Genomic DNA, 27797 nt, shown 5'->3' on the forward strand with positions numbered 1-27797 from the left:
TTCTGTAAATATTTAAAATATAGACATTTGTCTATATTTTTGGTGACGGGTGAATATTTGACCAGATGTAAAATCTCTGAAAGTAATGTCCTGACTTGATTCTGACCACTGGTCGTTTCTAATGCTTGGAGCTATTTCCAGTTAAATGACATTAAAACACGTTATTGTATTATACTTTGAGAGATTGCTGTCATATTTCCTAACATAAATCTGCCTCGGGAACAAAATTGTGTGCTTATTGTAGAGGCCTCTTCTTGTTTCCGGCTCGTGGTTTGTGGTGTTTGGGGATTAGTGGAATGGGAAGTGCGGAGCTCCGACACAGGATGTGGAGTCACTGCTGGATTGCATCGCCTCCCCCCTCTTTTTATGATTCTGACATAGAGAGAGAAGCCTGGCGTGCAGCTGCAGGATCCCTCATCTGAAGAGATCGAAGTAGGCTACGGATCGCGCATTTTTCGGCGTCTTTGGGAAACACATAATCCGGGTACAACGGTGAGTTGGTTGAAGAGCTCTGCCTCGCATCGCATCAACACTCCACAGAACTCGTTTATTCCCAGTTAACATGACATGTTTATGCTGTTTTGTGGCGTAACTTTTCACTTAGACCGTAAAATGTAACGCACAGTTTCAACTCAAAATATAAGTTGAAGAGCTTTGCATTTTTTCAAAAGTGAAGAAAAATATCATTTAATTTGACTAATTATGTAAACAAACACGCCTCTGACAAAACTCCAGAGTCATATAGAAGCTATTTGTTAATTGTATTTGTGTCCACATTAAATGTTACTGTAATTATGTTGGTTGTGGTAGGAGAGTTGCAAACTTCAAATCAAAAGTTTCATAATTTTGACCTTAAAATGTCAACAGTGACATAATATAATCAATGCTTTCTTTTTAAAAACGTGTCATCAGGGAACTGAGAACCCGATATCCATAGTGAAAATAACCAACTACAGGTGGCCAAAACATTGTGATCCATGTATCAAAACTGGATAGTTTGAAGTTGAATATAATTAGAAGTGAGGCACAGTTTCAGGTTTATTTCTCTTTTCTTGGCTTTCTAATTCCAGAACAGACACATTGTTACAGCAGATATTCTTTCTCTACTTTTATTAGTTCTTTGAACACGTTTGTATTTGTTGTCCTTTCCTTTGACTAATTTATAAAGTGCCTTGTTCAAGTTCTGATATTTCTGAATACGTAAGTTTCAATCAATTCACTTGATTGTCTCATCAAATAACTTCTAACTGTCTCAACTGTGAGGTTGACAATTCACTTACACATGAAGATTTGATTTAAATTGTCCACACTGGTAACTTTTCTAAAGGTTTTTCAGTTTAGCAGAGATTAATGGGCTTCAGTGGCAACCAGGGGTGGGAAAAAAACAGACTAATAATTTTAAAGTGGCTGCAGCTCAAGCCTATGTGGTACTAATAGGTTTCCTATGCTTTGTGCAGCCTCAGAAGGAGAGGTGGGGGGTAATGACAGGCTGCTTAAATCCTCCTAAACATGCATTGAATAGACTGTTTCTCTGTTGTCTGACTTACTGGAAAGTCATTTGCAGCTCTAAAAATTAGCTGATTTCCTGATGCAGTTTCAGGCGATGACCCACCTCTGGACCCTTGTGTCAGCGTTGCTGCTGCTGATTTTGCTAGTGACTGGAATTCTGAGCAACCATGAAGAAAATGACAATGAAGTCCTCAAACAACTTGAGGCCAAACTCAACAGGAGCCAGGTCTGTCAGTGGTTTATCTTCTGTTTGAGATGTGTGGAGCTTTTTTGTTTTGTTTGCTTGATCTATAAAAAGTGAAGGGATGGGAGGGAGCATTATGTAAATTTGACTTTTTTGAGCTTCATATCATAATCCCTTGTCAAAAACATACTTGTACTGTTGCCTTGATTTTTTTTTGTTTATGTTTGAGGAATCCATGATTCTCCAATGGCAGCCATTCGGGGGATGCCTAAACGCTTGCTCATACAAGCATCTCCTATTTCTATAAAGCTCCTCCTCTACGCCGTCCTCACTCAGTTCCTCCAAACTAGTGGTAGCAGCAATTAGCAATTTATCTGTATTTGTTTTTTTATTTCACTTTTTTGTCCTTCCTGTTTTCAGCTTTTCAATCACCTTGGTCAACAATTCGTCTTGGTATATGTAATAGAAAGAAGACTTACACAGTGAAACGGATTTCTTTTAGGCTTAATGCTTTGAATAAACCTTGTACGTTTTTGCATTTTTGTGTTTCAGAGTCCAGAAATTGAGAATGCAATCAGAAATATCACAGAAGTGATGGAGAGTCATACAGCAACCACATGTAGGTTTTCTACATGTGTTCTGTGGATTGTGCTATAGTTCTTTTTTTTTGTTTGTTTTTGTAGTACAATCGAAAATACATTTAAAACCTTGAGCTTTTTCAAATTTAGTTAGTGTACAACTGCAACCCTCAATATGTTTTGTCATAAAAAAAGAGAAATATGACATTCATTTATATTTAATACTTTTTGCCACTGTGTTTTGATGGAATCAAAGATAAGGTTCTTTGGGTAAATATGGACAAAGCTGATAGAGAGCTTTGGTACACCTAGAGATTAAAAATGTTCCCAAGTGTTTTTTGCAAAACAAATCATTGTGATTCAGATTGGATGGAGGGACATCAGTTTTTAAGTTTCTCCATATATTTGATTGACTACAGGTCTGGACTTTGACTAGGCTATTATAACACTGGAACTTCTAACACTGGAGCTTTGATCTAAACTATTTCATTGTAGCTCTGGCTGTGTGTTTAGCATCGTTCTCCCGGTGGAAGGCGAAGCTTCCTTCCAGTCTCAAGTCTTTTGCAGTCTCTAACAGATTTTCATCCAGGATTGGTCTACATTTCACTCCATCCTTCCACATATAACTGAGCAACAATAAGTTAACCATTTAATATGAATTAAATTCAATTGGGCTACATTTCATTGAGATATAAGTGTAAAAGGTAGCGGTGTACAAATACACACCCCTTTCTCAGCATTTTTGAAAAACATTTACTGTTTTTTTTTTTTTTTTTTACTGCCGTGTCACAGTTCTGTACTACTTGCTTCTGATCTGTCAAATAGAATCCCGATAAAATACATTAAAGATTGCAGTTGTAACACCACAAATTGTGGAAAAAGTTCAAGGATTATAAATACTTTTACAAATGACTGTGTTGCTTTCTTTCTACATAAGCAGCTCCAACGATTACGACGTCTCGGCCGAGCCCCACTCTTGCTCGGTGTCTAGGAAACCAGGTGACGCAGGGGGGCAGCACTGGTTGTGGCTGTCCATCCGGGACAGTGCGGAGCGGTGACAACTGTACTTGCCCTGTAGGATTCGCTCTGCACGGAGCAGCCGAATGTAAAGGTGAGACATGGGCAGACTTACAAGCATGGAGCGATGATTTATGATGATGTTTGTGGTTCTGGAAATCCAGGGAAGTCTCTGTGGATGTTGTGAAATTGTCCTCAAGTGTAGAATGGTAGGCAGGTTTGTGCGAACAATGGAGGAATTTTTCAAGACTGCTTTCTATAAAATGAGAATCCCTTCCTGGAACAGATGAATACAATACATTTATGGAAATCATCAACTTATAATCTGCTACAGGAAAGAAAAATGACAAATTCTGAAAAAGTGGAGCTATTTTAAGGAAGTAGAAGAATCAATCTTCCACCTGACTATGTTAGACTCTATTTTTTAAAAATAAATTTATGCTCTTACCTCTTCCACATCATGTCACATTTGATCGTGTATCTTCCTCTCATCTGTCTCCATTCACCAGATGTTAATGAGTGTGATGGAGCAGGACCCAGACCATGTGGTCCCCATGCCAGCTGCACTAATAGCCCTGGCTCATACTCATGTTCCTGTCTCCGTGGCTACCTGATGGGTTCTGGAGGGTGCCAGGGTTTGTCTGCCTCCATAAATGTGTGCATGTGTGTGTGTGTGTGTGTGTGTGTGTGTGTGTGTGTGTGTGTGGGCGTGCGCGGGGGTGTGTGTGCGTGTGCAGCAAAGAGAGAGCTATGTATATTTTAATAAAGATAGAGCTTGCGTGTCATGGTTATAAAGAATATCTCCTTTGGATTTTTTACAGACATAGATGAATGTGCTCTGGCTGCAGTCACGGGCTTGCAGGCCTGTCAGGAAGGGGCTGAATGCACAAACACCCCTGGTTCCTTCACCTGCTCGTGCCCAGTGGGACATGTAAGGGCTTTGAATGAACAAGGCTGTGTAGGTAAAGTGCATTTTGGGATGTGATACAAACACTGCCTTCGTAATAAAACAATAAATAAAAAATGTGAAAGATTCCTGTATAGCGTGGCCATGAATGACTGAATAATCTTGAATAACCCTCTTGATTGTGGCCCTCCACCCTAACGTGGACAGCTGTTGATTTTCGTCCTGTGTAGATGTAGATGAGTGCAGCTTTGAGGAGCTGTGTCACCGTGAACTGGGAAACATATGTGTGAACACTCCCGGCAGCTTTCTGTGCCGGTGCCAGCGGGGCTTTAGAACCGAGGCCTCTGCCTGTGTTGGTAAGTCTTTTATTAAGTATCACTGGAACAGACTCATATTTAGATCTGAGTCGATGCTTTCAGTATCCAGGTACAATTCTCCTGAAAGTGAGGGGTATTTAGCTTCAAGCCGCTGCTGTGCTGCCAACCTGCTCTTTAGTACTTTGTTATTACCTGCTTTTACTGCTTTTATCCAGCCTATAATGAAAGTAAGAAATGTTCAGTTCGTTTATATGCTGTTGTTTTCTGCATATAGTGTTTTTAATTTTTTATAAATTATAAAATCGGACAAAGATAGTCTGAGTAGACTCAAAAAGTGGTCTTAAATGAGTTCATGTATCGATAAAAAAAAAAGAGATATCCAAAGCAGCCTGACTCGCAAGCTACAACTTGTGATTATTTCATGGTGCTTCCTATCTGATTAAGAGTTGAAAGCACTTCTAGCACAGAGGAAGTTGGTATATTTCATAGATTTTTAATCTAATCCTATTAGATGTCTTCCAAAAGAGCGTCAGTCACATAGAGAGCATCACCACCTGCAGGATCCTTTTCTTTCAGACTTTAAAACATAGTGGCTGCACAGAGTCCATGGGAGGTTATGACTGCTTTCAATTTGTGTATCACAACATAAACACAGTAAAGCTTTCTGGCTTTATAAGTTGAAATCCTTAATACCGCCTTCTGGTGTTGATTTCCACCCACTTCCTCTGATTTACTGAAAAAGGGCATTACAGTTAAAATGACTTTCAAATGAAGTTTGTGCAGCTTTGCCTAAAGCAGCAAAAATAACATAATTATACATAGGAAGAATAAATACAGAAATGTTCACACAAACAAGATTAACAAGAATAATAGACCATCTTGGACAATGTTGTCATAGTGAAGCTTTTTTCTAGTGACAGATTTACAACTATTAAATCTGCCTAATCACAGCCCTGATTGAGGTAAAGTGGGTTTCAACACAATTTGTAATGTGACTTCTTTGTGTAAATAATGCATTTTTTTAACTTGGCTGTAAAATATTTAAGAGGAAATCTCATCAGCTGTGAAAAAAAAACAACAAAAAACTATTGTATGTCACTTTTCTCCTGTCCCAGATGTGGATGAGTGTATAGAGAGTCCCGAGTTGTGCGAAGGTCAGGGTGTGTGTGAGAACACGCTTGGGAGCTACAAGTGTATTTGTCGACCCGGTTACCAGGGAAACGGCACACACTGCGAAGGTAAGCAATTAGTGCTGACGTCTCTCTGTGGAAAACTCTGTTTCGCGACGACGGGGTCAGCTTCCTTGTGTGCGCGGGTTTTAATGCCTGCTGTTATGCCTTCCATTAAAATTATCCCGGGCAGCAGAATGGCTATGGAACAGAAATGGATTGAGCTTTAGATACTGCTTTGCAAAAAAAAAAAAAAAATCTCCTCCTAGATGAGAACGAGTGTGCATCAGGCATTCACAGGTGTGACTCCAACGCTCAATGTGGCAACATCATCGGTTCGTACTTCTGCCAGTGTTACCAGGGCTTTAATGGAGACGGGCATGCTTGCTTTGGTGGGTAAGAGTTATTTATCTGCATGCTTTACCACAAACATGGCTGAAAATTTGCTAAACGCAGTTGAGCATGGAAGTCCTTCAAGTTTCTCCTTATTTGCAGATGTTGATGAGTGCCTTCTTAACAATGGGTACTGTGAACACAACTGCACCAATGAATTAGGAACGTACAGCTGTCAGTGTGCTGCGGGCTACCAGCTGGACCAGGGTGGACATAACTGCACAGGTAATTATTTTGAAAGAAAAATGTTGATCAGAAAAGAAAAAAAACACACAAATAAATTGCTTTTTATTTTCCTGAGTAGCAAATGAAGATAAAAAAAAAAAAAACACTGCCAGGTCCACACTAACTCCAACAATTATGAGTCTAGGTACTTCCACATAAGAAACGTAAAACTGTGGTCAAAAAAAGAAAGGCGGCAAGTCATCCACATAAAAAAAATCTGCTGACACCTCAATGTGTTTGAAAGTTGTCCAAGCCTAACTTATAATGTGTTTTTTCAGACTAAATTATTTGGATAGACTAAATTAGACTAATATTATTTTGAAGATGTCCAAAGATTTCAGAAGATAACTGGTGATCGGAGATTTTATTTCCTGCAGAAACTAGTTTTTTCATGTTTCTGGCATGTGCAGGAGGAACAAGTGGAAATTTGGTTTTCGGATGTTTTTTCTTCTATAGCCATACGCTATAACAGTGCTGTGCTATGGGCGTCACATAGTGTAACGGTAAGGCGGTCACCCCACATAAAGGGACGATAATCCTCAACTCGACCATCGCGGGTTTGATTCACAGCCTTGAGACCTTGGCCTCTTCCAGTCTGCTCTTTCTCCTCATTTCCTGTCTGTTAACTGTCAGGAAAGGCCACTAGTACCAAAAATCTTGAAAAACAAATTGCTATTCTAATAATATTTTGTTAGAATACATATATTAATATTTTTTCCCTTTCTTGGTCAAGCTGAAACTCTGGGCATCAAGTACGTTTTTTCCACATGTTTTTGTACTTTTATAAATGGACCTTTAATGTTGATGTTTTTAACACAAGTGAAGATCCTAAGGGGAGAACAAAGCACCTCCAACCTCTGAAAGTGGTTTGGAATCACAATTTTTGTTCTGTTCAGATGACAATTTAACTAATTTCTGTTAAAAGTTGCAAAGAAACAGCCAACACTTACCTCAAGTTTGTATTCAAAGAAGTAATCATTATAGACGATTGACTAAAAATGAATTACCAGGCCTCTTGTTGTGTTGCCCAAGCCTGACGTATAAGATTCACTGCTACAACTGATCTCCAAAATCACATCGCCTTTGCAACCTTTTTCATTCATGCAGCAGAGACTGTTGAATAAAGCAAATTAACTTGCCATGTTGTTTTCCGCTATGCGACTTCCAAATCTTGACACCCCATACTTCCCATACTTGGTATTTTCAGCCTGTAAGTAAATAAATAGCCAGTGAATAATGTCTTGTAAAGTGCAGTGATGTGTCTCTTTCCATCAAACAAGAAAGATAAGGAGGTAAACACTGAATATTAACAGTAAACCTTCAAATTCATATTCTGATCTCTGTTTATAAAAGCTGAGGAAGAACAAATAATTGTGGCAGCCTCTTTCAGCAGTCAGTAATGTGTTTGTAAAGACAAAAGCTTACCTGAATTTGGCAAATAAAACTGAAATACCCACAAATTTGGCCGTCCACCAGCAACACTGCTAGTTAATTGAATACAATTTGCCTCTCCAGCAAGAATTAAACTGTGATTTCACCCAAATTACATGTCAGCACAAGGCAGCAGAGAAATCAAGCCTCCGCTGACCTTTTGCATCAATCCTAAATATGCATCAATCACTTCATCCAAACTTGTAAAATCTCAAACATCTGTTGTCTAATTAAAGTCTAAATGAGCTCTTGGATGTTGTGTTATGTTTGCGGCGAAGGAGTTATCTAAATGTCTCTGATCCTCCCAGATGTGGACGAGTGTTCAGCTCCAAATGGGACCTGTCAGCACATTTGCGTCAACACTATAGGCTCTTTCCGGTGCTCCTGTAAACCGGGCTACCAGCTGCACATTGATGGCCGCACCTGTGTAGGTCAGTAACCTGCAGGCACTCATTCACTTAATGCAGCAGTTTGCACACTCGTTTTCAGTCATTTAAAGCAGCTCAGTTTCAGCAATTTACCAGCATTCACAACAGGGGGGAAAAAACTGCTATGAATATGTAATCTGTTTTTTGTTTTTTTTTATGTGTTTGCCAGACAGGATGTTTGCATGCCTGGACATAACTGAGAGTCCTGGGGACACATTTTAAAAGATTAGTAGATAAAGAAAAATAAACCATCATTCTGATGTACAGAAGCAAGGCTTGAATGCCTAAAGGTTAATAACGTTGACAACTTTCCCCTCTGTTTGCACGGAGATGTCGACGAATGCAAACTGCAGAATGGCGGATGCTCTCATGCCTGTACCAACTCTCCTGGGGGATTCACCTGCCACTGCCCGCGTCCTCTGTTGTTGGATACTGACAACCTCACTTGCACTAGTGGGTTCCCTAACATGTGACTAACATTGGTTGTTAATGTGTGAAGTGACCTGCCAGGTTGTCTACTGATGTTAAGGAGGACTTACATAAATCAAATTTACGCATCCTAGGGATTTTCTTGCAGTTATCATCGTCCTAGACTTAAAGTGCGTGTTATATAATTTTCAATCATTTTTTTATTCTCAATTGTGTTAAAGTATATGAGGGAATAGAGACCCAACAGACCAGCACCCCTACCAGAGATTTAAAAGCACTCTTAGGACTTTTCTTTTCTATAAAAGAACTGTTTTGCCACTTCACTTCAACATTGTAGACGTACATATATTTATACTGTGAGGTTTTTGTGGATTGAAGTGCAAGAGCCAATTAAAAGATAAGGTGGTAAGCACCTGCAAAAATTATATTATTTATTCCATTATTCTTACAATCAGATGTCCCAGTATCGCCACATTTATTTATTAATACTGTTTTAAACAGCATGCATGGCTATCTTTTAAGAGCTGGAAATTAAAATTAAAGAAAATATTTACAAGAGTATTTATTAATACCACATGGCAATAATAAAATGCAGAAATATCAACTGTGAGGGCAGCAAAGAGGATTTCTGAGGAAACAGAAAATTCCCTGACCCTATATATATGATACTGACCTACAGTATCTCCTAATGAATTGAGATAGGATATGCCTACAGAGAAAACTGATTCAGTGTTATCCATAAAGCCTCTTCCTGTCCCTCATGCTACCTTTGTCCTTGAAAAGTAAATATCTCTGGACTCGTGGGTAAAACTACTTTGTAATGCTCCATTACTGAACCAGGTTTAAACTGATATCTTGTCTTAAATACATTTTTCTGTGGGCCATAAGGCACTAGGGTATTTAAAGCTCCTGTTCTTCTTGACATGAATAGATGCTACCTCTTGTCTGCTAAGAAATGGAGGTTGCAACCATGTATGTTCCCTGAGAGCTGAGGGCGACATCCAGTGTAGCTGTCGCGCAGGTTGGAAGCTGGGAGACGACCTCAAGAGCTGCATTGGTGAGACTTCAACTTTGCTTTTGTAAAGGTTTTAGGATATTCTATTAAACCATATTTATGCAAGAAACTCTGTTAGTTGATTTGATTTTAATCACGCCACTACAATCCTGAATTTCCTCAAATTTCACCATCTGTTGAAAGCTTCCTCCAATTGCAATCTCTTTTAAACATTTACTGCTGTCAGCTTTCAGCTAAAAGCATAATAAAAGTTGGACTGGTTTCACAGACCGGTATCAAACACTCATTCTTTTTGCACTTGCCAGTATGAAGGTGCTCTCTAAATCAAATTACAACAGCTGGGAGAAGGGAAGTGCTCAAAGTTAATACTATCAAATCTTAATAAGTTCTGCTGTTGCCAAGTTTTATGCACTATGTTTCCATCCAAATTTGTTTTCTCGCTTTATCTCAAAAGTGTTTTCCAGAATTCAATTTGCAGGCTTTTAAACTGTCTCCCCATCTGTCCTTCCCAATGAGACGCGAACGAGTGCGGAGACTTTACAAACGGAGGCTGTGAGCAGCTCTGTGTGAACCACCCCGGCGGGTTTAACTGCACCTGCAAGGAGGGGTACGATGTCCGAGCTGATGACCCCACCAGGTGTCGACGTGAGTCAAACACCCTCGCACACCGACGAGAAAAAATCTCATTAATATGTTTGGTGATAGCACCTCTTTTATACCCAACCTGAGTTAATGCGGGTCTTATCTGCTCCAGCTGTGTGTGACCCACCATGTCAGAACTACGGAGTGTGTGTGGGGCCAAACAGCTGCGACTGTCCTCCAGGCTACCCTGGTGTGGGGTGCTCAGGTACAAACCTTAATGTAAATGATTATACATAGAGGGATGCTGGTCATTTTGCCTCTTCGCTATTTCATGATTTTGCAGCTTTTTTTGTTTTGTACCCAGATATATACTAAACAAGCTGCCATTTCATACCTGCTTTGACAGTTGGTGAGCTAAAAGGCTTTTCAATATCTGTAAGAAAAGGCGATTCCTTGATTCAAATTAACCTTTAAATTGCTTCACGTTATTTTGGTTTAATTAGAGTTTCATTAGATTTTAAAAGTCAACTTGCCTGAAGAGGGACAAGAGCAACAATCAATAAATTTCTTTATACAGTCAGATTAAAAGGGATTTTGATCCTATTTCTGATCATTTAACTGGGAAATTCATAAAAACAATTATCAAAAGCAATAAACTAATAATCACTGGTTTAAGCACAAGTAGACTCAAAATTATTCACGCTCCCTGGCACATTTAGGTTTGATGTGATCCTTTAAATTGACCAAGATGTTTCTGCTGACTTTGTTGAACGTTCACAGACTTTCTGGTTAAATTTATCTGGAAAAGACACTTAAGTCAGCAAAATAGCCATATGCTGTGAAAAATATGTTTTTATAACCCATGGTAAGGTTCAGCTCATCCCAAAACTATTCCTACCCTTGGCAGTTAAAGGTGTAAAGTAATCATCTAACCCAAAACTGTGTTAAAAACTGTGAAAGTATAAATTAGGGGCGTAATAAATCCTTGTTGGTTGTTTGTTTCAGCCATTTGCTCTCCACCCTGTGCCCATGGAGGAACCTGCATGCGCTGGAACATGTGTTTGTGTCCTTCTGGGTGGACAGGAGAAGGCTGCCACACAGGTACTATGTCTTATTTCATCAGTAGGAGCATGAATCAGCTTGTGAGAGTCGACCTATTCTCTGTAACTTTGCGTAGTAGATAACACATGCTTGGAAATGAGTTGTTTTGATTTGCATTGTTCCAGTTTTGTGTACTATATCTGTAACTGTTTAGGTTTAATTTTTTTTTATCTCTCCATGCTTAGCTGTGTGTGAGCTGCCGTGTGCAAACGGCGGCCGCTGTGTAGGCCCTGGTACCTGCCAGTGCTCCTCTGATTACACGGGCCCCCAGTGCCTGTTGCGTGAGTGAAATCACAACAAAACATCTGAGTGACGTTTTTTTTTTACTACTTTAGCAACTACAAAAACATAAAGTAGAAACATGAAAACAGTTCATTTAAAGACGGCAGACTGAACCAGATGTAAGCAGTATTGTCTTTGTAAGAGGTTTCTTTGTGTGTTTCGCAGCACTGTGCACTCCAGCCTGTCAGAATGGGGGAAGATGTGTGGATGTTAACAAATGCACGTGTGTTGCTGGATGGCAAGGAGCTCGATGCCAGATTGGTAAAACAATGAAAATGTTCAATCTCTATTAAGTTCATTATAGCTTGTGTGTCTATTTTAATTTAGTAAGCTCTTTAAATCAACAATACCATTGCAAATGCTAAACCAAGTATTTTATGCACACACACACACGCCAACACCCCCCCACACGTTTGCAAAAGAAAAAAAAGAAGGAAAAAGAATAATAATTTTTTTAGGATGTAGAGTCTGTATCATAATGATGGAGCACCAAAGTTTTTGCTATAATTAGTTAAATTAATTAAAAGTTAATTAAACCTGCTGCTGATTTATAATAGGGATTCAGGCTATAATCAAGCAAGAGAACTGTTGCATTGCTTCTTAAAAAAATAATAATAATAAAGTCAGAATGCAGTTCTTCATCTCCTGAGGTCGTGTTACCTCAGAGAAAACACACACGAGTTTACGGGCCACTTGGAATTGCTCCGCTATTTGTTCAATGTCTTTTTCTGGTCACTGAGTCTCACTGACAGGTACAGAGATGAGCCATGTTGAACTGAATTAGTCTAGACGTCTGTAGTCCTCTGTTTTCTGTCTCCATCAGAGTCAATCCAGTGTCAAAAGCCTTGCAGGAACGGAGGAGTGTGTGTGGGCCTTAACCGATGCCGCTGTGCCAAAGGATTCACTGGCGGTCTCTGTGAAACAGGTTTGCCAATAACTTTCAAATCCATATGCATGGGCGGCCAAAGTTATGAGGAGAATACTAAATCAACTGTATCTAATTGGTTCCTTGGATCTATTTCATTTTTAAACGTTCACAGTTTTAATTTAACAATGAATTAGAAATCACTTTATGCTATAGCCATATTGAAATAGGATCACATTTGCTTGATCTGTGGTCTGCAGTGCTGAAGCTGCAAGTGGCTCTTTGGTTCACTTAATGTGTTGAAAAATGAAATATTGCACTGTCTTGTTTGTTTCGTTCATTTACTTTGTCCCCACCATAAAAAGAAGACACTGGTCCAACCCTATTAAATTTGGTCTAGACTGTTGATGGATACAAAGGAAAAACAGATGTTTTCTCTTAGTAATACTGTGGGATGTCACTGTAGCTGTAACAACACGATGTGTCCCACCTTGTCAACATGGAGCCACCTGCAGCCCGCACAACACCTGTACCTGTCCAGAAGGCACCGCAGGCCTGCGCTGTGAGAGACTGTAAGTGTAAAAATGAACATAATCTAACATGCGTAGAAAATCTAACATCAGCTTTCCTTCAAGTTCCTGTTTTTCTGGCTAGTCAGCATCAAGTACTCAGATTTGATAATGACATACGAGTCTCATTGTGAATAAAATATTGACTAACTAGTTTGTTTTTACCAGGATTCAACAGTATGAGTGTGGTGAACATTTAAACTTTTATATTTTGTCATATCAAGTCAGAGATCAAAAATCTGAGAAGTTAGAAGTGATTTTCAAGTAAATACATTTATGTTTTGTATAAAACATTGTAGATTGTTGCTGTACTAAATAATAAGTTCTAAAGTTGTGAGTTTTGGCTTCTCCACATAGTCCTGCTTAATGACAAAGATTTGGTGACTTTATGAAGTGAGGATGAATAATTGCTCTGCTGCTTGCAGTAGATACTCTAATAAATAATCTGTGTGTCGTAGGACATGTCCTGTGGTCACCACAGTGGTCAGCACAGCCCGTGCTGTGAGGAAAGCTGTCAGGGAGAGCTACGTTGACCGCTGTGGACCCCTGGGAGTTCAGCTTTGCACTAAATACAGGTCAGTTGCCACTCAGGTGTGCTTTATATTATTCTGGAAATAAGATGTTTTTAAAGAAATAAACATGTTATGTAAGTGTTTTTAGAGTTCTTTTTTTTAGTACAAAGCAAATCTGTGTGTGTGAGTTGAAAGGAAACATTTTTAAACAATGTTAGATTCAAATCAGAATGAAAGCATCCACAGCGCTGTGGCCTTTTCTGCCCTGTGATTATGTTTGCAGGATGAACCAGGCTCGTGTGTACCTGCAGGCCTACAGGGTTGGCTACAAACTCCAGTGTCCTGTGAAGAAGAACACATAAGCTGTGCAGGATACAGTAAAAGACGCATAACATCTGCAGCAAAAAGTATGTTGGGGGAAGAAAAACCACCTGGACTGAATTCAGACAATCTCAGAACTGGGAACAACTGTGGGAGCCGCTGTTTAGCTTCACTGTTGAAATAAAAGAGCCGTGTCTGATGGAAATGCTGCTCTTTTCATGTCATTTTGGTTGATTAAGAGACACATCTGTAAATCTACATTAAAAAAAACCCAATCATGACTTTCTTAAAATTTGAAATGGTCTATCAATTCATCATTTTTAATGATTTGCTTTCAAATGGCAGTAAATTTGTAAATATTTTTTAGAAAATTCGAATTGTCAGTATGCAGGTGGAAATCAATTGTCAACTTCAAATAAAATCACCCAAGCTCACTTATACTTTATATTCAGTTGCAGATTTTAAAATAGACATATAAAGGATTTGCTCTTAGGTGTTAGTGGTTACTTAGCAACTGTGGGAAGGTTTTATTTTTTTCTTCACACATCAACTCAAAAATTCATTCACAGCTACTGAGCAACTCAAAGAATTTACGCAAGCTTTTGTGTGGTGCCAACCCAAGCCTCCTTATCAGGCTGTGAGGGTCCAATCTCCCCTGAATGTAGCAGGCTCTCCTGTCTCCCACCAAGAAGCTGCCGCACAGAGTGTCGCTTGATTGCACAGGATGTGGGGAAAAACTGACACTCAGCTGGTGGGAGGAATTATTGGCAGATGAGACGGCGTCAGCTCTGTATGCTTATAGTTTTAAAAAAAACTCCAAAGCAGAGCATTGCATCTTTTTTATTATGTGATTTTTATATCATGTCGCTTTGTTGCTGGAGTTATTACTGCAGCTTTAGTTCATTGCATTCTCCTCTTAGTGGACATGAAAAAGGTGAAGTGCTGCATCAAGGAGGTAAGAAAAGAAGAAATACTTCACCTGGCCAGGTTTTCCCTGAGGTCCAGACACTTTTCTGACACGGAGCAATGATGGTCACCTTGAGTTCTCATCATTATGGCGATAGAGCAATCAGCAACTAATCTGAAAGGAATGATGACCCCCTGATCCTCGTAATCTGACGTCTCCTGGGATTGTCTGTGATTGCAGACAGTTTTCACAGTAAGTTAGAGTGCAGATTGAAAGAAATGCATGTATTAATTACAGAGGTTACAAAGCACATCAGAGCAAAGCTTGAAAGCTGCAACATTCAAATACCTGCGATATTTGGGAAAATACTCTGTAGACTGTTGACTTGAGACAGTTCGAACTTTTAGCAGCTGTGCAACCCATTTAATCTGCCATGAGACAATGTTTGAAATGTAAACAAGCATCATTCCAACAGTCAAATAAAGTGTTGATAGTGTGAAAGTCTGAGGCTGCTTTAATAATTGACTTGGTCTACTTAATAGGCTATGAAGCAAGAGAGCGATTCAAAGCACACCACCAGTTCTTCATCTGAACAGATTCCAAAAGAAGAAAAAAATAAATGAGGGTTTTGGAGTGGCCTAGTCAAAGGCCACTCTAACAACATTGAGTTAAACTAATTCTGCAATGAAGAGCGGCCTACAGTGATGTAAAAGTCTAATTATAATAAGTTGTTGCCATCAAGGGGTTCACAACCAGCTATTAAGCTTGTAGGAAGCATAGAGCCAGGTTCGTTAGGATAACCTTTCTCCCTTAATCAGTAAAATTGTGATTTACAGGCCTGTATAAACTAACTATGTTTAAAAAAAAATGCCTCTTTTTGAAAAAGCACCATTCAAGATTGCCTTCATTGTCGCACCTTTTAAACCTATGTATTATTTATTGACATGTGAAACCCCAGAGTGACTTAAGATAGTCAGAGATCTTAGATGCTGAACACTGAGAATCCATTATGTGGTGTGTATCTCCACTTTCGCTTTATATTAATAGAATAGAAGGAAAAAATGCACATTGTGGGTACTTAAGATGCAGTTTAATAGTATTCAAAGAATACAGGAGTTGCTGCCAGGTCCATTGCAGCCCTGGTCACAGGCCTTTTATCTCTTCAGGGGCTGGAAAAAGAATACAAATACATTCATATTTCTTGCTTTTAAGTACATTGCACATCTGCATAAGCATCTATAAATACTGCTAGTTAATAATGAGATGATGGCAGGAAACTGTAGCTGATAAACAGTACTTAAGGAATCAGTTTCTTACTAGCTTTTCATAGAAGAGCAGGAAAGCGGTTCGCTCCCGCCACCAGCAGACCTCTTCTCCTGTTGTCTGGCTGACATGCTCGTCATCGTACATCAGCCAAGAGTCGTCTATAATGTCCATATTCTGCCTCCTGTGAATGCCGTCGCAGATGTAATGGCCTGAAAGAAAAGGGCAAACTTTTCAGCCTCGAGAGAAAAACCTGCAAATGTGGCAGAAGAACAAAGCCTCAGATAAACACTTACCGCTGTCAGCTTTGGACCCTATGTGGCTGACGATGCTCACCAAAAAATAATAAGTCGCTGTCTACAAAACATCAAAGTGCTTAAATAAACTTCAAGGTCATGCATCGATACATAATTTCTGCCACCTGTTCCTTAATGTGCGTCCGCATTTCAAATTTCCTTACATGTTTTGTGGCTGTGAATTCTTCTCTCACCATAAGTTCTCTCGACAGAATGATGGGCTTTCTTATCTTCTTCACTGCATTTGACCTGGTGAATTTAAAGCGCTTCAGGTGCAGGATCAGCACGCTGAGAGGATGAAGAAATAGATTAGAGATGATTAGATCTCAAACTGAAATGGAAAAGAAAGAAAAAATGCTCCTCCTGGAACAGCTGGTTGGCACTGATTGCAGCGTGGTTGTGTAACCTACTTTGGAAGAGTAAGGAATGAGCTCTGCACTGATGAGTCCTTCGCTCCACAATGGCATATGTGTTCTATATGGTCCTCCTACATAAGAAAATAGAAATTTACTTAAATCGCTCATAAATTAGCCAACATTTTGACATATAAAATGCAATATGTGCACGTGCCCTGAGGTACTCCTGTAGACACTGGTTCACTGATCCTCGTGGGACCAGATCCAGACTGAGGCTGACAAAATCTTCCACTGTGTGAGTCTGATCACCGCATCTGAAACAGACAATGGACTTAAAAAAACAACCGTAGTTATTTTACATCTTTGAGACGTTACAAGTCAAAAGTGCAACTGGAGTGCATTCATACCCCATGCAGGTTCTGGTGCTCATCATCTGCAGTGCAATGTGTTCAGCGACAGGGCATTTGTAGGTCAAGCCCAAGTTTGCCGCTCTCAGATGCATTTCTTGTGACAGGGACCTCATTATGTCCAGAACACAGATGAGGAACTCGGAGGCATCCTACTCGGAAACCCAAAGAAATGGTTCAAACCATGTCTTCTGAACCAAAGCATTAAAAGATTGACACTCTGCCGGCTATTATGAATCAGTATTACACTAACTTTCTGTCCGTCATCATCAAAATTTGAATTAAACCCAGCGACGGTCTTTTTAAAGAAGTACAGAACCGCTTTTTTCTCCTCTTTGATGTTGGAGAAGCAGGAGACTTCAGTATCCAGAATTGCTCTGGTGAGAATAGATGTAAAGAGTTTTTTAAAATTGATTTAAAATAAATACACCATCCCTTACCCCACTGAACATCTTATTGTCACAGTAATTAATAACCAGTTTCAATTCAACTTATATCAGTGTCTAAGTATCCATCCCCCTTTGAAATTCTTCACAGCTTTGTTGTATTATAAAGCAACCTTCTATGAGTTTTAGTGCAAAGCATTGAATAATTGTAAAATAGAAGGAGAATCAAATATGTTTTTTAAATTTTTCTCAAATAAAAATTTGTAAGAGTATGTCATGCAGTTATATTGAGCACCATGGCTTAGTACTTTGTGGAACAATTTTGGTAAAATTAGAGCTGCAATTCTTTTGGGGTATTTCTCCATCAGCTTGACACATCTCAAGTCTTATGTCTTTGTCCATTCTTTGTGCAACATAGCTCAGACTCAGTTAGTTGTTTATTTCCATCAATGAGCGACATCCTTGTCCCTTCTTAAGAAAAATATCCCCATAGAAAGATGCTGCTGCCACCATGTTTGTGTCTGGGGTTATTTCGGATGATGTGCTGCATTAGATTTCACCACACTGGTGAAATTGCTGGTTAAAACGTTTAATAATAATTAATTTCTGACCAGAGTGCAGTGGGCTTGGGACAAACTTTTAATGGGGCCTTCTAAGGCTGCCTGTCTCCAGTTCTTGGAAGCCTTCAAAATAGAGTTGAATTTACAAAGACGATTTACACACTGGTGGATTATTACTAATTAGGTGACCTTCAAAGGCAGCTAGTTGCTGTGGATTTCATTTAGGGTTGAGTGCGAACAATGTATATATTTCCCTCAAATTCTCAATTATGTACTTGTGTTGGCTCAGCACAACAAAAACATACAATACACTGAACGTGATATTTGTAACGTGACAAATTGTCAGAAATGTTAAGGGGTATGAATATTATTGGAAGTGTATGTACATAAATCTGCACAGTTCTCGACATTTTAGACATTTGTAATCTGTTAGCGTCTGTAATTTTCTGGACCTGAAGAGCTCGGCTTGGGGGTCAGAACTCCACACAGGTAGCTGGTTGTGCAGCTCTTGAACGAAGCATGTCAGGGTGAGAAGGCTTTGCAGGATAGAGTTAATGTAGCAAGTCAGTCCCAAGTTGGGTAACCTTAAAACACAAAACAAGACAAAGAAGCAGAGTAAGGCCACGGAGTTCATTTTCAGCATATAGAACGGTAGTGTTAGAGGAGAGCTTTTAGTAAACTTTCATCATATTTTTTGATACTTGTGCTTATGCCTACCCAAGGCAGTCTAAATCCTCATTTGGTACAGTTTCTCTGATCCCTAAATATAGATTCAGGTTGTTGTAGCTCTTGGAGTCAGGGATAAAAGTGTTGAACTCAGGTGAGACTTGTGGCTGAATTTCATTAACCTCAGTAACTGAGACATCTGTGACGGATGGAGGGGAAGGCCCAGGCCATTTCACTTCTACGCTCTCAATTGAAGAGACTCTCTTTATTGATGGAGAAAAACAATAAAATAGTTATATGCAGTAAAAACTGAACAAGCTGTAATGTTTCCTGTGTTAGTCACGCCATCTTCAATAAGTGCAATTAACAATTGGCTTTGCTAAGTATATTCTAATATAAAACGAATGTTCCTCAATAAAACCAGGTGGCACATTCACCTTTGTGTCATTCTCAGTTTCTCTTGATACCCTAGAAGGATGTGTCTTTCTCCTAAAGTCACGTTTTGGTACTTCCCTGATTTTGTCTCTTCACATTAAAAAAAAGATATAAATTTAAACATTAGACTATTAGAATTAGAATGTTAGACAATATGTTATATATAACATTTATATATAATATATATTATACATTATATATAACTTATATAATATATATTGCAATATTATATATACCGTATATAATATATATCTAAATATGTATATATAATTGCAAATGAAGTATTTATGTTAAACTAGACATCACTGGTGTTTTGGTATTGCAGTGTGGATGTCTCTTTCTGTGTAATTTGCAGGAGAACCACCCAGATCCTCATCTTCACTACTTTCCAGTTCCTTAGTGGATTTTGTTCTGGTGAAGAAAATATACAAAAAACTGAGTATGTCCAGAGACCAAGATGCAAAGTTGTCAGTTCAATCTGAGGATGATTGAAAATAACTCAACATCAATTGAGCATTTTTTTTCAAGTTTCCTTTAAATTAATTGAAACAGGAGAAAATAACATAAAGAGATTCATACGTTTTTTTGGCGAAGACTGATTGGACTGAATCTGGAGTGTCGTCCTCATTATAAGTAGATATAGGACTGTCAGAAGAAGGAGAAATCCAGACCCCAGAACTAACTTCTGCATCCTGTGAGTTTGTGCTGAAGCTAGTGACAAAAGGAAACATGATTCAGCATACACAGCTATAGCACCAATAGAACTACAGATGATTAAAAATAAAACTTGATTGAAATTGTATTTTACCTCTTTTCTCTCACTGAGGCTGAAGAAATTGAAAACTGGACAACATCTTGTTTGAAATGGGTCTTTTTTTTCTTTAGAACACATACATGAACTTCGTCAGACAGTGCTGAGTCTCATAACTTACAACCACTTTTGTGGGATGTATACTTATTTAACAAATTTGCTGTAGTAAACATACCTTCTTATAAGGAACACAGAGCCACCAGGAGGTTTTAGGAAATCGTGCATTTGTCTGCAAGCTAATATTAGCAATAAAATGTTAAATAGGTGAATATATTGGTCTGCTAAGAACAATGGGTGGTGAATTTCATATTTTAATTACAAAATTGAACAAGCCAAGATGATCATAAAATGCTAAAAGTATTTTTTTTATTAACAGGAAAATGAAATAACATGAAAAATCATCAGAGTGTGAGCTAGGATTGTAATAATACATTAAATACTACCTTTTCTGCAGAGAAGGGATTTTATGATCTCGACATACATCCGTTTGACATTTTTTCTGTTTAAAAATTGCAAAAACAAGCTTGTAACTAGGATAATCTTATCTTTTCAGAAAAAAGTTGCAACAAGTACAAATAAATTAAGATCAATTCAAGTGTAAATCACAGGGATTTAAGTCAAATCAGCAGATAACAAACACCTGGAATCAGGTCTGTACCTTCCGTTGTTTAAAAGGGAAGCAAAACATCTTCGCACTCTGTGCTGTTGAGCAACATAATTAGTAACTCATGGTCAATTCAAGCAAGTACTTCTCCATTATGTGATGTCAAAAGAGAGTTTGCAAATATCTGTTTAGACATTCATGGACTGCAGAATATTCATCACAGTGACATCATGTGGAATCTCTCCAGGCTGTAATGACCAGTTCAAAAATAAACACATATTGTCAACAGTTCCTCCTCATTTAGTCATTTAGTGGTCTTGCTTGCTTTTGTAATCAATATTTTATTAATCTGACTAAATCTATGTTGCATTTCCACTTTCATTAATGGGCATACACTGGACAAACAGAACTGGTATAATTTTGGGCTTCATTCGAATGACCAACAGTGCTGAATTTGTGTTATTCCATACTTGGATGGTTGGGATTTATAAGCACTTCATTTAGGTGAAAATTGGTTTATTTGGCAGTAATTGCCTAAATAGATTACCAAGGATAATTTCAGCTGTTGCAGATTTTTTTGCAAAAAGGGCCAAAGTATGCTTTTCAATACATGCTTTTAGGTATGGAAAAGGGTAAAGGTAGCAAGTACTCACACTTTCAGGGCTAAAATAATAATATGAGGACATACTAAAAACATACTAAAAACATCCGACTCTTATTGAGGGGGACGTAGCAGGTTTAGTGAGTCAGTTTGAATCAGTTTGGGAATTTCAATAAAAGCAATCTTGAAGCTGCTTCACTTACCAGGGTCAGTAACCATGGCAACATATGCAGTTTTTAGACTGCTGGGTCTAAAACACACCATTTTAGGTCATTTTGCTAATTCAGAGCTGGGCCAAATCTATATGTGTAATACCACAATACATGCTGGACAGAGCCAGCATGTTGTGCTAGTCTCATTGTTTTTGCATGAAAAGTTAAAGGCAAAAAAAGAGGACTGAAAAGAATGAGCTTGCTCAGGATTTATAAATGGATCGAATGTGAAATTGTTTCAATGGATTACAAAGCACTTAAGGAATTTTGGCCTAAAGATATTTCAGAGGTACTGGTCAGGTAAAAAATAAATGTAGATCATTGAGATTATCAGATACCTGCTCACTCAGTGTTTCCTGGACCATAATTATACATAATTAGTACATTTATTATGTGTTTATATTTCCACATAATGTTACTTTTATATGGCACTTAAAGATTTATTTTCTAAAATCAAAATTTCCAAAGCATTATGTGTTTCTAATGAGTTTTATTGCCTGTTTTTTCTTTTAAAGCACCATGAATTACCCTGAACAAAGATTAAAACATAAACTAAAATGAAATAAAATAAAATACATTTGAATTAAATTAAATGGAGAACAGATGTTGATGCAGTAAAGTAGTGGATTCAGTTCAAAGTAAAGCAAGTACATTTTTAATATCTTCTGGGAGGAGAACAGTAGAGCATCAAATCACAACAAGCAAACAATTTAAAACTGCAAAACCAAAATAAGCAAAATACACTGTATTAATAGGAATAATTAATGAATGTTGATTCCTTTTGATTTGTTGCAATGAAGCAGCTATGCAAACCTTTTCTGTACTGCCATGTTCCTATTAATTTCTCTGAAAAATGCTGACGGGGTTCTCCTTCACTTTAGATCTTCTATCTCTGAAACATACATGTTCATTTTTATGTTTTTTTTTTGGTTTTCTACCTATACAATCATAAAATGTCTGTTTTTATTATTTTTTAACTGAAAACTTGTTTGTGGCCTCTAAACGCCTAGGTGTAGTTATTGGTTTGTTTTGCATTTTCTCCCAATTCTGGAGGAATTTGTATTCACACATTGAAAGATTAAAAATGTTTTTTCGATTTTCAGTATGTCAATCATTGTGCTTGTTTGCTGAATGATGAACACCAAATCATTGCGAAATGGCTTGATCGCTCTTCCAAAACTACCTGAAATTGTTTTTTCTAGGTATTTTTTTCTGTAAGACACTCTTCTAAACAAAATTTGCAATTATGTAGAAGTGTTCACAATTGAAAAAAAAAACAAATGTCACAGTATGCATTTAAACAGCAGAAATTGGTTACTCTCCACCTGACTCGTGTAGAGATGTTTGTGGTCAGAAACGCATGGCAGGTATGTTTTTTGCTCCTGCATTTCTTTAAAATAATGAAAACGTTGGTCTTAGCGTGGTGTTATGCAGATTTCATACGGTTTTGGTGCCAGAGTGACGCCTGCGCGGTAATCCATCACAACTTTTACTCCAGCCGGCATTGAGAAATTGAAGTGCTGCATGAAGGATGTGAAAAAGAGGAAAAGTTCCATCCTGGCCAGGTTTTCTCCCAGACACAGACGCTTTCCTGGGACAGAAGAATTAGAGAGGCGGTGCAGGTGTCAGTAAACAATCTTCTAATTAATAACAAACCCAAATCACTATACGGAACATTCATGTCCTTCTCAGTTTCGAGCAATATAAATAGTAAAATATACATAGGCAAACTTAGTGCATAATGAAAAGTACAGTCATCAAATGGTCTTTGGAGATGCTTGAGCAGCAATTAAGTATCTCAATAAAGGGTTGGGCAAACATGTTTTGACAACCTTGCAGTTGTGCTGTAATTTTTCCATTTTTAGGTGATGAGTGAATAGTTTTCTATGAGTTGTAGAGACTTTAGGATAAAACCTAACCCTGGTTTAAACATCTTCACAACTTTAACCTGTATTCATTGTCTTCACAATACTGGCCCTTTTTTGCATATATCTTTACTAGAGGGCATAGCAGTAAAAGGGGCTGAATACAAATAAATGCACACCACTTTTGACATTTCTACATTTAAATATGACTACAAAACAACAAATATGTTTCTACCCATTTTACAATAATATGCCACGTTTGTCAATCTGGAATTATATAGGAATTCCAATAAAAACATTGAGGTTTGTGGTTGTAATGTAAAAAAAGATAATAAGGTATGAAACACAATGTATGGCTGTTTAGATTCCTTACCAGCAGAGAAAGGGATGAAAGATGTTTTTTTTGCAAACTTGCCCTTCTCATTCAGGAAGTGTGCCGGGTTAAAGGTGAAAGGTGTTTCCCATTCTTTCCTATCAAACAGCACTGAAGCTATATTTGGGATTATCAGCACTTCCTGGTGAATATGAAATAAAAGTGTTTAACTACAATAAAAAGGTTGTAACATAAAACTTCACTACAGTCTTTTGGGAAGTCACCTTTGGGATGGTGTAACCTCCTAGCTGGACTTCTTTGTTGGTAGAGTGTGGCAAGGCAAGAGGGGTTATGTTGCCCATCCTAAGGATCTCGTGGATTACGGCATCTGTGTAGGGAAGGTTGGCACGATCCTCCATAGATGGCTGTCTGGACTGTCCAATTACTCTGTCTATCTCTGCTTGGACCTTTTCTGTGCAAATAAAATTCAGAAAGTGGATGTCGGATGTAATTTAGAAACTCAGGGACTTTGAGTGTTTGTGTGTTACTAAAGGAGCATTATGTGGATGAGTTTTTAGACCTTGGATTTCAGGGTGTTTAGCCATGAAGAGAAATGCCCATCTCAGGGTGGTGGATGTGGTTTCTGATCCCGCCACAAACAGATCCAGGACACACATGATCAAATTTTCTTCATCAAATGTGTTGTCATTCTGCGCTTTATTCTGTGGGGAAAAAACAAGAATACATCAACATCCACCCAGATCAAACTTGTATAGCAATTTTAATTTTAAGAATGTACAAGTGAGCTGCTTGAACTCTGGAACATGATTAAATTGCAGGTTGCAGTCTGGCAATGCTCAAAGTTATGGTGATAAGTTTGAAAGTAGATCTGTGCTCCTGGATTAGGATTGATTACTACGACAAATGTATTTATCAGTCACCGTTTCAATCTCCTGCAGGTAGCAGTCAATGTAATCTTTGTTGTTTGAAGGATCCCAGTTCTTCTTGTGCTGGTTCAGCTCTTCTCGTATGAACTTCTTCACATCGTACCAGATCTGTTTGACGGTCTGATGTGGACCTGGCAACAATCTCATCAGCAGATTAAAGGAATTGTAGAGCTGAACAGAAGTATAGATTAAAAGGACAGACTGAGCTAATTAATATCAGGATTAATAGGACGTGGTAGACTTTATGGCTGACTGTTTTTGACCGTCATGAAACTGCTACTACACTGCTTTCTCCTTCTAGTGTTCATCCCTTGGATAACAGGATTGATTATTTACAGCTGTGGGCACACTTGCAGCATGTGCACTTGCAAATATTTAGTAGTAACATACTACCACTCGTATAATTACTACTACTAACTGGTATGTTTTGCATGTACTCAGTCTTGGGAGGAAATCTTAGCATTTCATCAATAGCTTTAAAACACAATACCTGTGCCCAAGTAGAAGTTTGAATATGGAGTGCCTGGTCAAACAGCAGCATCAGCTTCATGAACTTCTCATCCCCGTACTCAAAGCGGTGGCCAAAGACCAGTTGGCAGATGATGTTGGAAACGGCATTGTTGATGATGAGATGTGGATTCACACGTTTTCCTTCAGAATTTAGCAGAAAAATGTCAAGTAAATTGAGCAGCTGACCCTTGTGAAACTCTCTCTGAATGCTAAATGGGTACCTTTATAGCCTCGGATCTCTTCCGCGCAATGTGTGAATTCATCCAGGATGACAGGCTCAAGAGACTTCTTCCCGAACCCAAAGTATTTGAGGGTTGAAAGAGCAAAGCGTCTCTGCTGTTTCCAGATGTTTCCATTACTGAATATAACACCTGATGACAAAGAAAAAGGTAATATTACTACTACTACTAATAAAAGTGAAAATAATCATATTATTATTATTATTATTATTATTATTTGTGAAACTTTGATCAATGCTTTGTATTTATTTAATCCAATCCATTAAGTAGTATTAAGAATTGCAAATGTGCACATTCAAGCTTAATTTTGAGAATCCTTGTCCTACCTAATCCGCCTGTTATTTCATCCTGCAAAGCAAGAACTGGGCGGTCCACCATGCTGTCTCCATTTACAACCAAACCCTCCTTCATAGCATCAAATCCATTTAACACCACTACCCATTGCTGACCAAATCTTAGACTGTATACATCTCCATAAGTCCTTGCCAACTGGGTGAGAGGGAAACAAACAAATAAAACATGACTTGTTAAACTTATTAAGGAAGAATAATTAACATTAACTTTGGACAAAAAGTTTGGCTCCTTCTTCCTTAAAGTCCACGGATCTCTGGCAGGCGGACTGCGGCTGGAGGAAGTGAAACCACGACACTGCGCGTTGCCGTCACAGATCACAGAGTTTAATTCCACACAAAATAACGCATGAATCAATTAACAAAGCTGCAGAGATATAGAGATATATTCATTACCTGTAACAGGAAAAAAAATAGAAAAAAGAAACACAAAGAAACAAGGGGGGCAAAGACGCGTCTTTGGAGAAAGCTTTATGCTCAAAAGCAAAACAGTGGTAGCATTCTGAATTTCTGAGGCTTGCATGAAATTTTATACTCAGTGGGTGTTTCTCCAATTTAATATATTCAATTAAGGCGTTCCACTCTTTAACCAATTCGAAACTCCCGTAAGGAGTCAGGAAACTTGAGAAGTCTCCTAATTTTACAACGAAGTTCCAAAGGCGTCTGGTTTCCGTCAAGAGACAAGGGCGGACCAGTTAATCTTAGAGGATACCAGGTACGAATGTCCCCGGCGCCGAGAGTCTTAAGATAAGATTTCGCAGACACCCTCGGAATCTGACGTCTCTTCCATTATCTCTCCTAACGTTCTCGAAGAGACTTCAAGAAATGTTATCTTTGCAAACCCCTTTTTTGCTTTTGCACAATCTGCCCCCCAAAAGATTGAGTTCTGCCAAAATAATACATAAAATCCACAGGACAAAATAAAGTATAATTCCTGAGCCATTTTCTAATAGTAAAGAAAACATTTTCATTCAAACAATTTCCATTTGCTTCTAAAATCGTCACAGATAATACAGTTTTCAGATACCTTCATCATTTAGTAGTTTTAAAATGAGATAATACAATCTTCAGTAAAAACATAGTATTAATACTTAGAAATTAAATGTTAAGGGGTTTCAATCTTCTATTTTGCATTAGTTTCACACCATCGCAGATGCTGGCCTCCAGCAGGTCTCCCCCGACTGCCTGCAAGAATGCGAATTTATGACTCTGTGTTCTAGCCGGGCAGCAAAAGGCCCCATTTAGTGATCTGCATTCTAACCCCTGTCTGTCCGATTCAAAACAAGAGTATCCAACCTAACCTTTTTACACATGCATAAAATTAACTGCATTAAGCACCAAAATAATCATTTTCCTTAACAAACTAGTACTGTTTGGTTATAGTCTAAGATTATTCCATACCTCAATCAGCTTCTCATGGGGCCTGTTTTGGTCCCATGTAAATACGTTTCCCACAATTGGTAGAGCTCTGGGTCCTGGAGGGAAACCAAGTGGTCGACGGTTTTTAACATAATCCGCTGTGATGATGAAAACAACTGCAAACAGCAGCAGACTCTTTAAATCCCAATCAACAAAGAAACCAAATATGGAAAAAAACAAATTCATTCTGCCAACGCGGATGGTCAGTAAGTTTTTAATTTGTTTCCAGGGAAAAAAGATTATATTGCGTGAAAAAGAAAATGTTCCGCTCTGTACCGTCTGCAAAGGCACAGATCAATGTTTGTTGTCCCTGAGGAAATAAGTTACTAATTACACCAGACTCTGACCTCTATGTGCTTTATGAGGAAATTAAAGGTGTCACTGTAGTAATTGATTAACTTTAATATATGTATTGACTTTATTATTGTGGATCAAATATGCAGAGTTCATGGAGGGAATGGGTTAGGATTTTTGCTGTGAAGTCAAATCTCCAGCTTCAAAGTTCACGTGTCTCAGAAGGTTTACTCATCATTTCTCTAGTGAGTTGTTTTTAGGTCTATCCATGTCATGGTGAAAAGGCAGAAGAACCGGTGCCCCAGCTTGTGTGCAATTCAGCAGAGGTGTCTTGTAAAGTGCTACAAGGTGCTCAGAGTTTGACAAGAAGCATTCGAAGTTTTGTAAGCATTATAAATCCAATGAATTATGAATAAACAAACCACATTGTCTATGAATTTTCTTAATATTTACTAGATTATTATGAAAACAATACTTAGTTTAACACTTTTGGCAGGCTGCAATATATTATAAAGAAGCTCC

General features: G+C 38.3%; 3 protein-coding genes across 4 annotated transcripts; 1 reads left to right on the forward strand and 2 right to left on the reverse strand.

Annotated features, from left to right (window-relative positions):
* The first annotated feature begins 357 nt into the window (after window positions 1-357).
* LOC111609651 (fibropellin-1-like) lies at window positions 358-14039 on the forward strand. Of its 2 annotated transcripts, none has more exons than XM_023339067.1 (22): window positions 358-492; window positions 1595-1735; window positions 2246-2312; window positions 3209-3382; window positions 3798-3923; window positions 4110-4250; window positions 4426-4551; window positions 5628-5750; window positions 5951-6073; window positions 6177-6299; window positions 8039-8161; window positions 8489-8611; window positions 9519-9644; window positions 10119-10247; window positions 10357-10449; window positions 11190-11285; window positions 11471-11566; window positions 11733-11828; window positions 12391-12492; window positions 12899-13004; window positions 13460-13576; window positions 13797-14039. In XM_023339067.1, exons 2-22 carry the CDS (start codon window positions 1604-1606, stop codon window positions 13873-13875), a joined length of 2421 nt encoding a protein of 806 aa, XP_023194835.1. In that variant the 5' UTR covers window positions 358-492; window positions 1595-1603; the 3' UTR covers window positions 13876-14039. The 2 variants fall into 2 exon arrangements, with proteins under 2 accessions (XP_023194835.1, XP_023194836.1); XM_023339068.1 differs by having other exon boundaries at window positions 3212-3382.
* A 1775-nt stretch (window positions 14040-15814) lies between these two features.
* LOC111609652 (ubiquitin carboxyl-terminal hydrolase 37-like) lies at window positions 15815-19458 on the reverse strand. The gene is made up of 11 exons (XM_023339070.1): window positions 19417-19458; window positions 18727-18938; window positions 18462-18593; window positions 17317-17440; window positions 17064-17215; window positions 16871-16970; window positions 16711-16787; window positions 16465-16588; window positions 16301-16361; window positions 16059-16216; window positions 15815-15910 (listed from the first exon to the last, which is right to left on the reverse strand). The coding sequence occupies exons 5-11, from the start codon at window positions 17177-17179 to the stop codon at window positions 15896-15898; spliced, it is 651 nt and encodes a 216-aa protein (XP_023194838.1). The 5' UTR covers window positions 17180-17215; window positions 17317-17440; window positions 18462-18593; window positions 18727-18938; window positions 19417-19458; the 3' UTR covers window positions 15815-15895.
* Window positions 19459-19689: 231 nt separating this feature from the next.
* LOC102236470 (cytochrome P450 2J6-like) lies at window positions 19690-27299 on the reverse strand. Its single transcript, XM_005795649.3, has 12 exons — window positions 26964-27299; window positions 25539-25701; window positions 25195-25344; window positions 24954-25114; window positions 24458-24634; window positions 24097-24238; window positions 23801-23988; window positions 23577-23718; window positions 20365-22929; window positions 20097-20157; window positions 19919-19989; window positions 19690-19821 (listed from the first exon to the last, which is right to left on the reverse strand). The coding sequence occupies exons 1-9, from the start codon at window positions 27165-27167 to the stop codon at window positions 22754-22756; spliced, it is 1503 nt and encodes a 500-aa protein (XP_005795706.1). The 5' UTR covers window positions 27168-27299; the 3' UTR covers window positions 19690-19821; window positions 19919-19989; window positions 20097-20157; window positions 20365-22753.
* Window positions 27300-27797: the final 498 nt, after the last annotated feature.

This window comes from Xiphophorus maculatus, chromosome 9 (assembly GCF_002775205.1).
Source record: "Xiphophorus maculatus strain JP 163 A chromosome 9, X_maculatus-5.0-male, whole genome shotgun sequence".
Classification (NCBI taxonomy): domain Eukaryota; kingdom Metazoa; phylum Chordata; class Actinopteri; order Cyprinodontiformes; family Poeciliidae; genus Xiphophorus; species Xiphophorus maculatus.

What these genes read in the sequence shown, in the direction of transcription:
- LOC102236470 (XM_005795649.3), bottom strand. Translation starts at nt 27,167, where the DNA reads ATGAATTTGTTTTTTTCCATATTTGGTTTCTTTGTTGATTGGGATTTA. An exon ending in AAACTTCTACTTGGGCACAG is followed by an intron (nt 24,635 to 24,953) that starts GTATTGTGTTTT and finishes ACTTCTGTTCAG; the next exon opens with CTCTACAATTCCTTTAATCT. An exon ending in GAGGTTACACCATCCCAAAG is followed by an intron (nt 23,719 to 23,800) that starts GTGACTTCCCAA and finishes CATATTCACCAG; the next exon opens with GAAGTGCTGATAATCCCAAA.
- LOC111609651 (XM_023339067.1), top strand. Translation starts at nt 1,604, where the DNA reads ATGACCCACCTCTGGACCCTTGTGTCAGCGTTGCTGCTGCTGATTTTG. An exon ending in AAACGGCACACACTGCGAAG is followed by an intron (nt 5,751 to 5,950) that starts GTAAGCAATTAG and finishes ATCTCCTCCTAG; the next exon opens with ATGAGAACGAGTGTGCATCA. An exon ending in GGGTGGACATAACTGCACAG is followed by an intron (nt 6,300 to 8,038) that starts GTAATTATTTTG and finishes TGATCCTCCCAG; the next exon opens with ATGTGGACGAGTGTTCAGCT.
- LOC111609652 (XM_023339070.1), bottom strand. Translation starts at nt 17,179, where the DNA reads ATGAGGTCCCTGTCACAAGAAATGCATCTGAGAGCGGCAAACTTGGGC. An exon ending in AGCACCAGAACCTGCATGGG is followed by an intron (nt 16,971 to 17,063) that starts GTATGAATGCAC and finishes TGTCTGTTTCAG; the next exon opens with ATGCGGTGATCAGACTCACA. An exon ending in GTCTACAGGAGTACCTCAGG is followed by an intron (nt 16,788 to 16,870) that starts GCACGTGCACAT and finishes TTTCTTATGTAG; the next exon opens with GAGGACCATATAGAACACAT.